The sequence below is a fragment of the Manacus vitellinus genome, unplaced genomic scaffold (genome assembly GCF_001715985.3).
Source record: "Manacus vitellinus isolate BGI_N305 unplaced genomic scaffold, ASM171598v3 scaffold_22_pilon, whole genome shotgun sequence".
In the NCBI taxonomy this organism is placed as follows: domain Eukaryota; kingdom Metazoa; phylum Chordata; class Aves; order Passeriformes; family Pipridae; genus Manacus; species Manacus vitellinus.
Window position 1 is genome coordinate 11588928 of NW_021939632.1, and position 18689 is coordinate 11607616.

Genomic DNA, 18689 nt, shown 5'->3' on the forward strand with positions numbered 1-18689 from the left:
AGATAATTTCAGGAGGAATTCTACATGAACAGATAAAACCACCACAAGCATAAACAAGCCTAATAAATTTGGCATAGAGTGAGCCCTCAGTGAGGACATATGCCTTCAAGAATTTTTTGCAACAGTAACTCAATAGCTACCTACCCAAGGCAACATCCTGTGCTGCTTCCTCCTACTACTTCCATTAATTTTATTTTGGGCTTACAAAGTGCATAGATAAAGAGAAGTAAAGCCAGTAACTGTTGACAGTTAACTTGATAGTAGCATGAAAAGTAAAAATGAGAGAGGATGCACAGAAATTTATCTTTGAATTTATCAAAAAAGAAAAACTCTTACATTTCCTCAGAAAATTATTCTTACCTCTCAACACCAAAAAAAGAAAAGCAACCCATTGAAATATACAGTACAGTTAAAACTGAGTTTCCTAGCCTTCTGAATGCTAGATTGAGCAAAGTTACACCTCTCCCCTCCCACACAGCACCAAGTACTGCTGTGTGCATACCAGAGGAGTCTAACACAACTACATGCTGCAAGAACAAAGACCTTTCTCTCCTAACATGCAAACAACAAAAAACAGACAAAAATAATAACTATGACAACTGAAGATTTGCGATCTAAAGGGGTGTTGGGGGGAGGAAGAGAAGAAGAGGAAGGAACCACAGGATTGAGAGAATGAGAGCTGAAAAGTTAAACCACAATTTTTAAAGGAATGTTTTTGCGAAGTGTAACAGAGATATAGCAAATTGTTAGATAACACTGTGTAAGAGCACATCTTGCACATATCTAAATCTGAAAGTTACTATACCAGAAAAGTAGTATGTTATCGTGCTATTAAGACAGTAGTATAATCTAATCTGTACCAATCGATCCCAATAAAACTGTATGTTCACAGGCTTCCCATCCAACTCAAAAAATGAAATAATCTAAAGAATACCATGTATTCCAAATCAATGAAAGCTCTACGTGTTCATATACTACTTTAGACCCACTGGACTTATGCCATAAGTATATACTGTGTTCTATGTAAATTGTTCATGAGAACCATTTAATACTGTAGTAATATTTCAATGAACTTTCATTTTTCATAATGCTGGTACATTAAAAGCCTTTGAGTAACAGAAGAGTCTATTAAAAGTGAGTCAGGCATATTATGCAGCAATAAGGTTTTGAAAAATATCTACACATTTACAAAATAAATCAAACTAATTAATAACTTAGAGCTTGTTTGAACTAACTTCTTATAAGTTAATATATCTGGCTCAGCAGAGAGTCATATTTCCGTACCTCATTTCCACGTGTATTTTTAACTTCATAGACACCCCCATGCACAGAGTTACCCTAAGCAATCCTAGTGCACATAGATGTAATGATTTTGCATTGCTTCCACTTTTTATTGACACAACAACAAAAAAAGGCAAGTACAGTGTCTATGGAGAAAATACCTGATGGGCCATCCACTAATAAGATGTTAGCCAGAAAAGGTAGGAAAAAGTATGTTGTGTTTAAAGGTGGTTCAAAACCTGTGGAAGCAGACTCCAGTAATCCTCCATTAGGAACAGTAACATAGCCTTCTACAGAGACATACTTTAATGTAATCATGACACTTTATATTTTAAAACTACATTAATCTCTAAGAAAAATAATTTCTTGTACAAAGTACAAAACAGAGAAAAAAAGCACCTTTAAAAAAAATTCAGTTATGTACACATAATATTTATGTATATTATGCAAACATTTCATATAGAGAAATAAAAAATCTACATTTATCAGAAAAGAAACATTCTTATTACATAAGAGAAATGAAATAAAAAGTGCAAAAATAAATATAGCCACGTTTAAATGTTGTTACCAACCCATACTAACGTCAGAATTACAAGACTGATTTAAATGCCATACCCTTTTCTGCAGAGTTATTGGCATAACTGCAGGCAATGTTACTCTTCTGGAAGACAAACTCATGCCTGCTTTTCACAGAACTCGCCAACCTTCATCCAGATGATAACATAAAGCAGAAAAAGTAGTTAGCAATATTCCTTAAAGCCTAATTTCTCATAGCCTAAATATTGGAGAGTCAGCACAAAGGAAAGACTAAGGCTCTAGTAAATGTCACTCCATTTATGTGAATTCAGTCCTACTCAAAGCCAATGACAGAAGACACTGGGGTAGGAGAAACTAGAAATCAGCCAACCAAAGAGCTTGAAAACTTGTCTTCTGTCCTTGGAAAGGCCCACACTGATTATCTCTGGCTATAAAAATAAGCAGAACAACATGCATTTCTATCACTCAGAACTTTGTCTTCACTGTCAAAACAAAAAACAAATCGTTAAAGATTGCATTCTAGCACTTCACACTGAGTGGTTACAGTCTCAGGGTTTTTTTCCTGGCTTTTTCCAGCAAACAAAACATACTTCAGTACTCCTGATCTTAAGGTTTCAGGAAAGTAACTGAGCATAAGAATAGATGCAGTGAATCCATGGAATTCAATTTTCTGATTCTTAATTAATTGTAATCAAAGCAGAAGCAAAACACCCCTTTAAGTAATGCAATTTCTAATTTTGCAATGCAACCAAGGCCCAAAAATATGGCACATAAAATGTTGCAAGTGAGTGAAATGAAGGCTGTTTTATGAACTCAAGTTTTTGATCACCCCTACTCACATAATTACTTTATGTATCAAATATCTGCATAACAAATCTGTTTACATTAACATGGTTTGACTAAGGAAGTCAGGGTTTTTTCTTTCCTTCTAGGTCAAAGAGGGTAACATTTTGCATTGCTTACATGATAAGTCAAGCTATAATCTTTTTTTAAAGGTCTCATAATGTGCTTAATAGCAGAAAAACAGTTTTCTGCTTTTATGCAGCATGACAAAGCAGTAATCCTGTGGTAAAACAAATTATTAAACAGATGTTAGAACTGTAATATTGGATATTTCTTTTATAACTCTTGAACAAGCAGTTCTCATCAGAAACAGTGTTCCCTGTACTTGAATACTGCAGACATTCTGAAAAAATTATTTGTACTAAGTATTCATAGCATCTCAAACAATAACATATCACATGTGCAGGCTACTGTAGCTTCATAGGCAGTCACTGTAAGTATATTACTGAGCACGTATCTGATGTATATGTCCTATAATTATTCAGAACTGACTTGGTAATCCATGCTAATTTCACTAGATCATATTTATAATATTTTTCCCTCAGTAACTGGAAATCAGCACACTCTTTAGTAACCCCAAAATAACTAGAGAAGAATCTCATCTCCAAGACATAAGAAACTACATACTGGGAAATTAAAAATAAACAATTTGATTGCATCTAATTTTCTGGTTTGTAAGTTTTCTAAATGGTAAAAACATAACAAGTCACTAGCACCAACAAGATACTTCAGAATCTATGGATTCAAAGCATCTATTTTCATCCTAAATCCCCTTTCTGAAATCCTAAAATCAGTAGGGCTTAGGTAAGTTCTGTCAATGAACAAGAGGAGCGAACACCATAACCTGCATTGCACTGGCATTTTACCAGCAGCTCTCAAATAGTTATAAAATACTGGCAAGCAATAGGAAGTAAAGACAAATATTTTCCTAAACTTTCAAAACCTGTTCTTGATTGAGACACAATATGGAAAAAAACTGATAAGAAACCGATGCCAAGTCACAAAGAGAATTTCTTTGGAGGCAGACATTTGATCCTTGTTCAGTTAGCTTTAAAACAAGAGCTTTTAATAAAGCTATGAAGAAAGGTAAAATACAGCAGATACTACCCATTTCCTTGCTTCAATAATAAAAGTCCAGTTTTAACTTTGACTCATTTTACATTCAGTCTATAGCAGTAACAGATCCATAACAACTAACCTTCTAGGTTTAAGGTATTTATTGACTTTTATTTTTCTCTCTTAAACTCCAGTCCAAAATCCTTATGACTCTTTTGAGAAAATAAAAAGTATTCCTGAGATCAAGTTTAAAGTGCTAATTCTGTAACATTTGGAATTAACAACCTTTTCTACTATAGCTATGATGAATGTCAAGTATTTGCAATTAGGTTTTTTACCTTTCAGGCACGCAGTTTTTATTTCCTATGGGAGCACGTTTTCAAAATTCTATAATATAGCTCCAAAATTTTGCTGTAAGATTTAGAAAATAACTTGTGGTATCAGAGCCTGATCCTGTAGGCATTTTACTCACAGGAATATTAAACATGCATATGTTTGCAGCAACAGGAAAAAAAACTCCCTCTACAATTTTTTTTCCTTGGATTTATGAAAAAACATTTGAGAAATAGTAGCTGCAAAACTTGGATCACCGCATTACTGACTTTATTGGGAAAGAAACAAAAATAACCCAGGCCATTTTTCCTTATCCCTGGGTACTAAAGGCTCTTGAAATAAAATTGACCTATTTGTCTGCAAAGTGAAGCAAAGGTTTCTTTTCCTCAGTGAAATTATCTGTATTTTACCTTTTCCAATCAGATATAAAGACCAGACCTATTCAGAAAGTAAGTAAAAACTTAAGTGTTGTATTTGACTTGGTAATAAAAGTCCAATATTCAAATAGTTATTAGATTTTAAATAAAAATACTACAGTAATTTATGTATGCTAATGAAAGTAAACATCACTTGCACCTAAGAGCACTAAAAATACCATTAAGGAATACTTTCTTTTTTTAAATTTCACAAACACCCATTTAATAAATAAATTTAATAAAATACATCTCAATTTCTAAGCACAAGCCTTGCAGAACCACTTCACCATGTGAAAGTCAAGAGGAGTTTTGTTGATAAATGTGAGATACAGAAAGGCTTTGAAAGCCAATTATGCCTTCAGGGAAACATATATAACCACTTTTTTTTTGTCCCTACAAATAAAAGATTTGACTTGTCCATGGCAGGTTTGCAAAGAATTTTGCTGGTGCTGGTGGACAGGAAGGAAATCAGATCCAGCTCACTTGCTTGAGAGCTCTGTAAAATGACTATGTTTATGCAGCTTTTCACTCCTATTTTTGTCACTAAGCTACCAGATACAGTTGTGAAAACATTGTGCAGATACCTTTTAGATACTTCAAAATATAAACCACTTCTACTTCTTGCCACTTAAGAAAGCAAGACTAACTGAAGTGGGCAAGAATTGAAATGTCCTTAGTAAATTAGTAGCTCCGAGTAAGGGTTTTATAACAACATATGGAATAGAGATACCCTGTCAGTAGAGGAAGGTCAGTGATGTCCTTAAGGCACTGACTATGGAGTCACAAGAGCTGATCTATTCCTAGCTCTGCCGGATATAATGCAGGAATGTGAGCATTTATAAGTAACAAGAGCAAATCAGACTCAGCTTTTGCTGATGAAAAAAATCAAATTCTAGATAATATAATTCCATTAAGGTTTATAAAAACTTTGATGCCATTTTTTGTATTTATTTTTTCTTTAAGCTAAGGCATAAGTTTATTACAAGACCAATATCAATCAGGTAAGTTATTTGTGGTGCTACCTGCACTTCCTTGAGAGAGTGCTCCTGTCTGCCTGGCACAGACAATCTCTTTGTCTCTTTGCTAGAAGAGTCAGTTATTGCGAGACCGTAGAAACATGTACAGGGTATTTTTACATAGGTACATTTCCATGTGCTTGACAAATAACCAGTTTCTTTAAAATCACTCTACAAAAGAAAGGTTTCAAAGTGATTGAGTAAGTCGTTGTCTTTCTACTCCTTTAGTCCCTTACACAAAGAAATGTAGCAAGATCTTAGTCTTCAAACAGAACACACAGCACACCCTCTTAGAGGGTCAAGATATGCAGATATGGTTGCACAGACTGTACTACCTGTAAAGCAACACAGATATAAGGTACCTAGGAACTTTGCAAAGAAGTTTGAGCCATTGTGATCTCTCCTGTCTATTCATACAATTATCCACCTATTAAATGCTTCTAATTTAAGAGACTGCTGCACCACAAAAAAAGAACAAGCACAATTCATAGTTTTAGTTCTCCCTCTTCTAGCCTTTGCACACACACCATGAAGGAGCAGTTTAAGGGCAAAGCAAGATAACTTTGGATCTCAAACCCTGCACTGAAAAGCCATCCTGAAATATGCCATTTTTTAGTTCTCAGCAGATCACTGTACTCTTGCTGGCCAAGAAACATGTACCACACGAACTATGAACTCCTTAATTTTAATGCAATCTTTCAAGTACTAACCCATGTGTCAGCTTTCTTCTTCCCCCTGGTTATAACTATGGATATAACTGAGTCAAACTGATCCTTAAACATACTTAAAATAAGATTCTTGGATAAAAATTGTCAGTGACTGTATTTTCTGGCAGTCAAGATCACAGGCTGGTTGTATTGGAAAATAATTCGTCAAGGGTCAGTTTTTCACAGGCAAATGTGCTTAGTAACACATATAGAACCAAAGCAAAGAGAAACAGAGGTTGCAGAAAGACAGTGAAGGGACAAAGACACATAAAACAGATTAACAGTGCCACAGCTGAATCACTGGCTTCAGTTTTACTGTCTCCATATGTTTGTCTTCTGAAAGAACTAGCTTTATTTGAGAAAGAGAAGCCTTTCTCATGTTCGTATTTCTGTTATACAGAAGTCATCCACCAGCACTCAGTCAAGCAAGTACAGAACATCACAAACCATGTACTTTCCTCATTGCACATTGAGACTGCTTGGACTGACTTGGTAATGCATTTTCTATCCTGGAGTCACAAAGCATGTATTCTCTTATTTAGAGGAGTATTTATGAATTCTTTCCCAGTTCATGATTTTCAAGTATAATCCCTACTTCAAAATTGTAATGCTGCTGGAATAGTTTAGGAAAACACTAAGAGATTCATATAAGGTTTTATATGAATGTATAAGCCCCAAATACAATGACTGAGAATATTTTTCCATCACTTCTCCACAATAACTGTATAGAAAAAGTCTAGATCTACTCAGTCCTTTCCTCTCCACTAAGTTACACATTACTTCCTTGTAGTTATCCTACAAATTCCACTCTTTTGGGCTTGAAAAGATGAGTAGTTTGTTTAATAAACTTATTTAGGATTTGAGAAGTCTCCATCCCAGAAGAAAAATAACATCCGACCATGATGACTTCATCATTCAGCTGTTCCAATGACCCATACTTTGAGAAATTTTCAAAGAAGAAAATAACTTTAAAATATAACTTAATGAGAACAAATAGATATAAGTATTACGTACTAAAATACAGTATAGGAACTAAGTTAAAGTATGAAAATCAGGATATGGACACTTGTCCTTTCGCCCTAATGAGAAATTATTTTATTAGGCAGAAATTGGGCAGATCCTGCCTGCTTACCAAAATGGAAGGGTTCACATTGCAAGAACAATGTCAAAAATCTGAACATTGCTCTTTAACGCAGCTCTAAATTTTGCAGATCAAAGAACAGAATGCAGTTTTTCCATCCTCACCAGTTCTCCTCACAAACTTGTGGAATCTTAAAACATTGTTACACGTGCTCCTTGCAAAGTTTTTCAGCTGCCTATTTTTGCAATCAATAGGTTCAAGCCCAGTAGAAAAGCACACTGATAAAGTTCTGTCAGCCGAGTTATATAAGAAAACTCTTCTATTACATGGACTTCCCTCTCACTACATAGCAGTAAACTCTAGTGATTATGAGAATAAATTCTTGCAAACTTCCAGCCTGTTTCTCAACAGCTGATACCATTTCTGTGCCATTATCAAGAGCTTGCAGCTGTTCATAAACGCCAAGTCTTAATGTAATCAGTAACAGGAGTTATCATAACATAACTAATATAAAAAAGCTATTTATAGCCTAAGAATGCAGTAATTGAAAAATCCCATTCTGATCACAAGGCAATCTAGTGTATCTTGTTTTCCTGTGGATATAATATCAAATTAAGAAGCAAAAAGACAGACATACCAGTATGCAGCATATGCATACATATCAGAAATAGGCAGGAACAACTCATCAGTACCCTAATTAGAAGCACAGGCACACCTCTAAGATAACCGATATACATTTCTCTCTTGAGACTTAAGTATTAAATATCATGTACACTATTGGGCTAAAATATGAGCTGATTAGCTGCAAATGAATGTTCTGTGACTGAAACGGGAGAAAAGAAAGTTCACATTGTTACTAGAGCAGAGGTCTAATTTCTTCTCCCTCTTAATTCCTCCTCCCACAGCTGCCCTTCTTGAAAAAATTTCTGTGGCCTGATTAGCTTTTTTTTTAAATCTTCCCATTTGAGGTGACTCTCATCAGGACTCTATCATGAGAGACACGATTAAGTACACTGTCTTGAAGGTTTCCCTTTATTCATAAATTAAAGGCAGTCATAAAAGTGTGAGTGCCCTCAGAAATAGCAACTTTAAGTATGTTGAAGACAGGGAGAATATGGCCATTGGGCAACTGTTATCTCCCACTTATCATTGCAGCATTTCACCACTTGCTAAAGATATATGCCACCTTGTTAATAGGAATAATCAACTGCTAGAAAAGTCTGGAAACCCCAAGCTCTAACATCCTCAACTGGAAGATGTATCAGTTCCTGCCTCTGCAGACACACAAAAAGAATGAACATCAATTGTCCGTAACAGGATGCCCTTCCACTGCCTGGCCATCGCAGTTCCTGCCATACAAGCACCAAACTGAAAACTATTATCCTGAAGATACTCATCTAAGTGGTCTGCAGATGTTAAGACACAGATACCCATTGTCCTCTGTTACACAGTGTGGTAAGAAGGGTGAGAGATCTGAGGTTTATTGTCAGTTTCTATACTTTTTCTTACAAAAGGGAAACAATGATCTATGCATTTGGTCCAGTTTTCATTACAACTCTAGCTTGATCTCTTAATTACATTGGCACAGCATAAAGATTACCACTACAAAGAGTTATAAAGATCATGAAGCAAAAATTCTGGGGGAACAACAATACTGCACTAGTGGCTCTGGAATTTCATGTGAAAGAACAAGCAAGTCCTCAGTTATCTATTGTAAATAGATACAAGAAAATACACATGTATAAAGAATATAAAATTGTTTTATCAATCACAAATATGCAATACTATTCTATATGCATGATCAAGTTAATTCCACCTGGTGGACACCAACCAGGTTTAACTGTGATGTTTATATGGATGTATGTTTTGTTTATGTAAAATCCAAATTACACTTACTGTGGTAACATTTATGCACAGAAGTAGGATGGGAATATTCCTCTGCTTGGTTCTACAGTTCTCAAATTCTTATTTGAATAGATAACTCTCAGAACATCAGAAATGTAGCAATGCAAGGATATGCTAAAAACTGTACCAAAACTCCTCGAAAAAACTGATCTGACTTTGAGCTCCATTCTTCAGTTAATACCCCAACACTAGAATAACAAAGTCTTATGATGATAAAATCATAAAAATGCTATCATCTTACATGAGTTTAAGCACTGTAAAGGTACAGTAAACTACTTCGCATTTTCTCCTTCTTTTGCAAAGCTTTTAATTCAAAGGCGGTTGTAAACCTTCAATAACAAACACCTAAGTTGTCAATTTTACCAAATTTTTTGCATTTAAGGTAATGTAACTATTAATCATTGACTACCCTCTTTCATTTAATAGTACAAAACTATGAAACTATTTATGTTATAAATACAGCAGTACCTGATATAAAGCAGGTGTCTACAATACTGGGCAATAAGATGACAAAAGTAGACCAGAACAAGACTACAGAGGTTTTATAAGACCAGAGAAGAAAGCTGACAGAAAACAAAATGGAAAAAAAAAACCGAAACCAAACTTAAGGCTGGGTCTCATTTTCTGAGTGTTACTAAACACCACTCTGATTTATCTAGACTGTGTGTCCTGGGAAGTGAGATGGGAACATGTAATTGTTCTGATCAAAAGACCACTCAGACAATGGTGTGTTAGAGGAAGATGTCAGTAGTGTTCTGTTCTTACAATCTTATTGACCCCTTGCATCCCTCCCTTACCACAGTATCACAGTATGACTGTGCCACCAACAGGAAGCCACCTCGAGAAAGATCTGCCAGTAAAATACTTATTTAATCATGGATCTGTCTATGGCAGGTATGGAGCTGCTACAAAACGACCTGAACTTCCCAGTCTAACCCTAAATAAAAGCACCCATCTCTGGGAACAATTATAAGTAAGAACAGTGTTAATATCTATCATATCGCATTCCTTCTGAAAATTATGACAATTCAAGCTCCATTCATGAGAGTTTAATCTTTTAATATCAAATTCAATGAAACTGAGTTATCAAAAGTGACTCAGCAGCATCAGAGAAATTCCCTGCAGTCTCACCTGGCTTTAATGGTCAAGTCAAAGAAATGGGCACTGTTTGTACCATAACCTGCCCTCGCCACCCTGTAATTACACAGTACTTTAGAGATATCACAAAATCAAAATACCAGGTAGTCAACTCAGAGTTCAAGGGATGAATATTAAAGAATCACTTTTTGAAAAATCAGGGTTTCCAAATTTTCAGAGAAGGTTTTCTAGACAAGTTATTAGATCTACTGCAACGGAGGTTTCTTATTCAAAATACAGCACAGAAAAGCCAGTTTCTTGTACTGAGAAAACAGTCCTAAGAGAAAAGAAACTTCAGGTTTGACTTTGAGGCTGATGAAGCCCAAAACAATCAAAATCCAAAGGATTATTAAAATCATTTCAATCTGACAAACATTGGGAAAATGTCTACCAGAATCTTTGACAGTACTGATGATTTTTTTATTTTATATTAGTACAAATTGCAAAAATTTAAGCCTAACATTTTCCTGATATAAGCAGATTAAAAAACAAGCTTGCAGAGACAACATCTTAGTAACTACAAAAGTTAGAATGACCTTGTTTTCTTGCTCATAAGAAAGGAAAAAAAAAAGACATGCTATTTTTGTGAAGTTACAATGTTTACTGTCTTTGCTTGGGTTCTTTCTGGGCAGTAACATATATATGTATGAAATATATTTATTTATATTCATTTAATAGATTAAAATATTGAGAGTTCATAGTTTGACAGAAAGCAAATAATTTCTCATCTCTAAAAGAAAGATATACTAACAAATGAACCAATGTAAAGAAGATAAAGTAAAATACAAAAAGAAAAGAAAACAAACAAACGATTATTCTGAAGTTTCCTCAGGCTGATGTATCAGACAGATTGTGCTAAGGCACATCCAGTATAAACCAGGCAATATTCCTGATTGCTAAAATGAGAAATTGTTCAACCTTGCCTTCTGATTTTTACCTGTACAGACAAGTGACTTTCTGTCACAGTGTTAAGATGACTGGTCAAAGTACAAAGGTACATGCATTAAGATAGCAAGTTTTAATGGGGCTCTAAATAATTTTAATCTACTGTAATATCAATAAATCTTTCCTTGGTGGGGAGGTACAACCATGTAAATGAAGAACAGAACACAGAGACTGGAGCAGACCGCCAGACGAGACACCACTAAAGGGAATCCAACCAAATCCTTTTTGCAATCCGTATATTGGAGACTCCATGTAAAAACCTTGAGCTCTTCAAGTTGGTTCTGTACAGAATGTTTCTACTGCTAATCTGTAAACCAGTTGGAAAGACTTTTTCCCTTCCCTTCTGACTTTCAAACTCTTTTTTATGTAATTTAAGGGGAAGACATAGGAAAAACTGATATATGTTTAGAGGCTGAAAAGCAAAAAGACTTGAGAACTGATAAAGGAGGCTATGTGCAATGCTCTCCAACTTGGAAGGAAATCTGGTAAGAAACAGACAGACTGGAATTACAGAGTAAATTTAAGCAATGCATCTTTTGGTTGGAAAAGATGTCTCAACCCTCAGAAATTACTTGGAAATTCATGCATTACTACATTTCAATAAAAACCCCTTTTGTTTTCACATTGTTTAAAAGTCAAGAAAACAAATACATCAGCCAAAAAATCCATCATGAAAAGGTCTAAGAACCAAAGGCTTAGACATTTATGTCTGCTAATAGAATTATATGCAAAGTTTTGAAGAATGAGGCTTCAAGCAGGCTCATTAAAAGACCCTGAATTATAGGTGTAAAAAACCTAATGGTACTCCAATTACAACAGTCAATGCTCAATATTACTCATAAACTTAGAATAGCACACATTCAAATAAACATCTCTTTGACATAAAATTCCTTTTAGCTCTTCTTTGTCAAAAAGCTTTACATGAAAATCTTTGTTAATACAAAAAGCAAAGTGACGTTCCACTACAGTCATGTGTATTTGAGGTCCCTATACAACTGATTTCCTGGAAAGAACATTGTGGGAGTATATTTGGATTCGACATGATAAAAATATCTACCTGTTTAGAACATCGAAAAAGACAAAAGCGGCAAGGTAAAATTTCAAAGATTTGAGTGTTCTTCACCTTGAGATTTACTTGAGTTTTATTTTTGCACTTCTAATTTAATTTAAAGAAACAAGGTACTAATTACCTTGAACTACTTTTGTCATGAAACACTTTTTGGCTTATCCTTGAGCAGGGCAAGAACTGTCACTGCAGTGCAAATGATTCAGGTTTTGTTTTCAGAAAGCCTTAAAAACTAAGCTTTCATAAAACTACAGTAATCTCTTAGTTCATTTGACCAAAGACAACCAAAAGCATACTAAAGAACAGAACAAGTTTTCTTACAGTTAACATTTTTCCCTACTAATATCTATTTTGATCATAATTAGGGACAAAAGTACAAAGTTCTTTATATTTTCAGTTCCTTGCCACTTCTTAGAGAACACAGGCTCTGAGACACAATTAGATTTTTCACACAAGTTCACAAACTCCACCTAATAACAGCAAATGCTTGATTCCCCAAAGGAAGGCAACATTTCCCACCATCCACCAAGCTGACCATACTGTGTTGGACATGGAAAAGCTGGGGGTTTGGCCTGTTCAGATAAGTCTTCCACCCTGAAACATAAAATTCAGCTTATTTGAACGCGCTTCATAGGATTATAGAATTATCAAGGTTGGAAGAAATCACCAAGTCCAACCATCAACCCAGCACTACCACTGTGACCCCTAAACCACTAAACTGTATCACGCAGATCCAAATGCAGAAGCCTTTTAATCACCTCCAGGGATGGTGACTCCACCACCTCCTTGGGCAACCTATTGCAATGCCAGATCACCCTAACAGTGAAAAAGTTTTTTCTAATATCTAATTTGAATCTCCCCTGTCTCAGCTTAAGGTCTAGTCCTCTAGTCCTCTAGTCCTCTCACTGCAGGCACAGTAAAAGAGACCTACCCCCATCTCACTACAGCCTCCTTTCCTGAGGTACCTACTGAGCCTCCTCTTCTCTAGACTAAACAAACATGGCTTCCTCAGCTGTTCCTCATATGACATGTTTTCTAGACCTTTCACGAGTCTTGTCCTTCACTGGATACCCTTCAGTATCTCCAGGTTGTTTTAATGTGAGGGGCCCAGAACTGGACACAGGACTCAAGGTGTGGCCTCACCAGTGCCGAGTACAGGGGGGTATGATCACTTCCCTGATCCTGCTGGCTACACTATTCTTGATACAAGCCAGGATGCCTTTGGCCTTCTTGGCCACCTGGGCACAGGTTGGCTCCCATTCAGCTGCTGTCAACCAGGACCCCTAGATCCTTTTCCACTGAGCCACTTTCCAGACATTCTTCCCCCTGCCTGTAAGCGCTGTATGGGATTAACGTGACCAAAGTGTAGGACTTGGTACTTGGTCATGTTGAACCTCATGCTGCTGGTCTCAGCCCATCGATCCAGCCTGTCTCAGGTCCCTCTGCAGGGCCTTCTTACAGGTCAACACACCAACCTAACTTGGTGTTGCCTGCAAATTTGCTGATGGTACACTCAATCCCCTCATTCAGATCATCAGTAAAGATATTAAACAGGACTGGGCCCAACACTGATCCCTGGGGGACACCACTAGAGACCAGATGCCACCTGAATGCAGCACCATTCACCACTACACTCTGGGCCCGGCCATCCAGCCAGTTCTTAACCCAGTGAAGAGCACACCTGTCCAAGCCATGGGCTACCAGCTTTTCCAAACTTCTTCAGTGAAAGGGTGGTTAAGCACTGGAACAGGCTGCCCAGGAAGGTGGTGGAGTCACCACCCCGGCACTGTTCAAGAAGCAGCTAGATGTGCTTAGTGCTGTGGATTAGTTGGGCGTGGTGGTGTTCAGTCGAAGGTTGAACTCAATGATCTTGGAGGTCTTTTCAAACCTTAATGACTCCATGATTCTTCAATTCTAAGGTGTAATACTCTTCCAAAGTGCAAGAGGGAAAGACATGGGCAGCTGTGTTGATGAGGCAGACCAAACACAGTTCAGAGACACAGACATCCTACTTCCCAAGCACAGAGGCAACCCACTATTCTGCTAAGTGGTTTTTACCTATTTGTTTTTATGAACTTATTTTCAGTGAGTCAACCCAATAAACACGCTGTTCAAGTAGCATGTTCAACATTTTGAGAGGCTTATGATAAAAGATCATCAGAAGACAGTGAGAATTTCAGCTTAGAAAAACAAGAATTCAAAATAACATTAATAGTCTATTTAGAAGTAGAAAGATTTCACATGTAACAGGTGCTATGAATAAGAGAGTAGATATTAGTGACAACTTCTTTCTTCTCTAGAAGTAGAAAATCTTTTCTGGAGAGAAAAGCAAGACAGAAGAGACTTTTTTTTTTCTTTTAGAAACACCCAATTTGATAATAGTTACCTACAAGACATAAGTAGAAATTCACTCTGCAATTTATCTTTACCATGCTTGAAATTAAAAGCACAGCAGAAAAAGAAACAATAAAAAAAAATCAAGCAATCTAAAAGAAGAATCACTGAAAACATATGTAGATCATCAGAGAGGCAACAGAAAAAATTCTGGCAGCTTTCAACACTATACACACCAAAAAAAATGCTTAAGAGTAGCTGGTTTCTCTTAAGAGTTAGGAAACTATCAAACAGTCACAGTAATATTCATGACCTTGGAGGCTGTATTCTATGAAATTTTTGTATATGGATAATGTAGTTGCACATAGTGCTGCTACAAAGTTGACAAAATAAGAACACAGGGTGGAAAACGTAACATTTTCAAGTACAGTCTCCACAGCCACTTGTGGGAAGTCAAAATCACAGCCAGTTCACTTCTCTTCACACACCTGCTTAGCGTTCTCTTTCTTTTTTAAACCCGAGTAATTTCATTAGCCTATTAGAAGACTTCAACCTGAATTGCAAAGGTAAAAGTTTAATCTGACAGTTGCTATTTGGCCTTAACCTTTTATAACTTGAGATGAAGAACATAGGAACAGTCATGCTGAGTGTGACAAATCGTCTACTTAGCCAAGTACCATTTCTCCTGCGGTAGCCATAAACAGACACCCAGGTGAAAGGCTTTTTGACAGAAACCATGGTCTTGTTAAAATGCCTCCAGGAAAATAACAGCAAGACTTCTCTCCATTTTTCTGGTAGCTGAAAAATGGTTCGGGGCCTCCACAGACACCAGCATTATGTTAGCTCACTTCCATCAGGAAACCAGTTGTTCTTGATCCTGCTTTTACCAGAGAAAACACTACATTCCTAAATGGAAAACCAGGAGAAATGCAAGGATTGTGAGCAGGAATCATCACAAAAAGTATGACAAGAACCTTTACGAAGAAGCAGAAGTACAGTTAGTGAACCTATGAACTTCAGCTTCTGAGAGACTGAAGCTAACACTTAGATGGCTTAACTGATCAAGCCAGTCAGTACTGTTAAACATGACTGGCCACAAAAGCAGATAGTTGACCTTTGTGTGTTAAATCTTGCTTAGAAAATCTACCTTCTATTTCAAGTACAAAGATTACCACAATGACTGTAATTTAAGCCTGCAACATGACTAATTTAAACTATTTTTTTTTTAAATGGGACTTCTAGTCCTTTTGTTCTGAAAAATAATGCTACCAATTCAGTGTTTTTCCTGTCTCTGCAGAGACAGTCAATGCTTCCACCCTGCCCTAGCATGAAACTAGCACAATTTTACCCCACTGCCTTAGCAATGTTCACATACACACTGCCCAGAAATGCTTCAGATTAGTATTTCTATTGTAGGAAAAGAACTAAAAGCAATAAAAGTAGTCCAGAAAGACACCATAGCTATTTTTAGAGAACATACAAAAAATGGCAAGATAGAATTACAGCAGTTTAGCAGACACATCTATGTTTTTCACTGGAGCACGGGGGAGAAAACTCCTCCTTAAGGTGCCACAACTTCGCTAGCAAAGTTCTCCAGCACGTGCACAGAAACAGTCATGACTTGTCAGCTTCAGAAAAGTTAATACAACTACAAGAAACTTCAACTTCCAGACAATTTCTTCATGTAAATCTAAAACCCGAATAACCAGCAGCAGTATAAGTTCTTAGACCTCCAGTATCATCCCTAAAACTGTTAAGATAGCAGTTGAAGTTTAAGATTGCAGACCACCAAAAGAAGAGAATGTGGAGGTAGTACTCTTAATCCCACAGATATTCCTTGCCAGAACTCTTTCCAGTCCCAAGATGAGAAAAGAGAAATAAGATAAGCAAGCTTTCAAAGAGTGAAACAGATCTTCAACATCAATAATTTCCATTAACTGGAAATTCTTCCTTCTCTACCCCAGGATAACAAATACACTGTGTGTGAATACTATTGCCAGAGCACTGATAGGTCTGTCTACCCACTCAGATCTTCCCTTGGCATTCAGTTTAAGGCATTTATGGAAATATAGTAACATCAGACATACACAGATAGATGCAGATGCTATAAAAAAATAGCCAGGTACACAGCATTTGCTCCTTCCCCATCAATTCAGGTTTTATTCCATTATCCTAGCAAAATTAGACCATCAGACAAGCTGTTCAGCGACTGTTAAAACCCTCTGTTCTATAACACCGATGACAGTAATTGGAGGCGGAGAGGAAGGGAAGAAAGAAATTAACTCCCCATTTAAGGATATAAAGTACTGCCTGCCTGCCTCTGGTTCCACTTTAACTGAAAAATCTGCAGAGTCACACATAGACTCTGTGAAAGAACAGTCATGTCTTAAGTCACAGATTCCAAAACCTTACTTTCTACAATCATCAATGACCTACAGAGAAAATTTCACCAAATTAACAGAAATATGAAACACTTCTAATAGAAAAATAACTTAATAGGTAACTGAGCTTTTCTTCAAACTTTCACTAAAACACTTTACAAATTGTCAAATAATAATTTATACATCTTACCTGTTTTTTTCTTGAAGTTGCCTTGGGCAACAGACTGGCTGACAAAACTGATGCAAACGGCGAGCAACACAGCTCAGGAAAAGGATTTGGAATTGATGGGATCTCCAAAATACTGTCATCTTTCTTTTTTCTCCTATTGCAACAGAATACATAATATCAAGTGATAACTGTAACAACTGTTAAAATTGCAATGTCCAACCACAATACATGAAACACTAAGGTACTAATACCACCATACTTCCTGGTTGCAGCAATTAGCTTTTTTTTGTGCAGTTATTTTACTTAATCAGTAGGCTGAATGTATTAACATACAGCGCCTTGCACTACTTGAAAGCAATCCAAGTATTCAACTCTGAATATTAAGTTGTCTGAATATGCCTAAGTCCTTGCAGAGTAAGAACACAGATATATTTATATTGGCTTCTAAGGACATTAGTAAATATTTTGTTGTCCCTGTGTTTATGCCAATCCCTGTGTACACATATTACAACAGTGGATGCGTGTAACTTCTCAGTAAAACTTCCCAAGTACATCGGAACAGTATTTTAAACAAATGGAAACTTTTTTTCACCAGAATCAGGAGTCAAAGTGACTGACAAGACAAAATAGGGCAAAGCAATACATCCATTTCTGTTTTCAGTTACTTTTGTACTTGAATCTCCACAGCTCCATCATAAAATAAATATCTCAATTGTTGCTGGTTACTTAAATAGGATTGTGTCAGAAGTACCACCAAGAAGCATTTGCAAGAGTAGTGAAGATAATCACTACTGTACTTGCTGAAGAGCTCAGTTATGCACTGGTTTAAAGTATCACATTAATAACGTGGTTGTTTAGACTGCTGTATACATTACAGTGCACCGTTTTCTCACATAAAATATTGAACAGCACTTTGTCTACTTGATTTCATTTGGAGAGGAGCACCCAAAGCACTTGAAGTATTTGCATCTGCCAACATGTGACTTGATGGTTCCAAGCTTAACATTTTACTTTATTGCCTTCTTTATTATCATTCCAGATTTCATATACTAATTGGTACAAAGTACAGAAAACCGTCAGAGTAGGGTAATGATACAGAATGAAGATGCTTCCGAAGTGATATTTAGCTTTAGAAGGAGTAAAAAATCCTGTATGCAGTTTTAAGATTTTGTAAACTTCAGTCTACCAAAACTCATCAGATGTTTCACGAAAAACCCTAGCTCCCACCTTCTTTTACGAAGAATAGAGACCAATGCCTTTAAGAACAGCCTGAGAGGTTACAAGCAGGGTGCACACCGCTGACAGCAATTGCAGCGGCATCGCTCACGGTGAAGCGGTTTTATCTCACGAATATTCTGAGAAAGGCACTGCAAGGATAAAGTAGCGGCTGGCTCAGCCTGACAAGGCAGGCTCGGCACCGCCGGCTCCTTTCACCTCAAACTGGGAAACCTCAAAAGAGGAAAAAAAAAAAGCGGTGGGGGG

The 18689-nt window shown here is 36.6% G+C and overlaps 1 protein-coding gene across 4 annotated transcripts in view; it reads right to left on the reverse strand.

The window, feature by feature from the left end:
- GRB14 (growth factor receptor bound protein 14) overlaps nt 1-17491 on the reverse strand; it is a 59378-nt gene extending 41887 nt beyond the window's left edge. For 3 of the 4 annotated variants that reach the window (XM_018072695.1, XM_018072696.1, XM_008930993.3), the window contains exon 1: nt 1897-2102. In XM_018072695.1, coding sequence (XP_017928184.1) covers nt 1897-1959 — 63 coding nt within the window. In that variant the 5' untranslated portion in view covers nt 1960-2102. Of the gene's footprint in view, nt 1-1896; nt 2103-17228 lie in introns of those variants that run through there. The other variant, XM_018072697.2, reaches the window with a different exon arrangement.
- Between the last annotated feature and the right edge of the window lie 1198 nt (nt 17492-18689).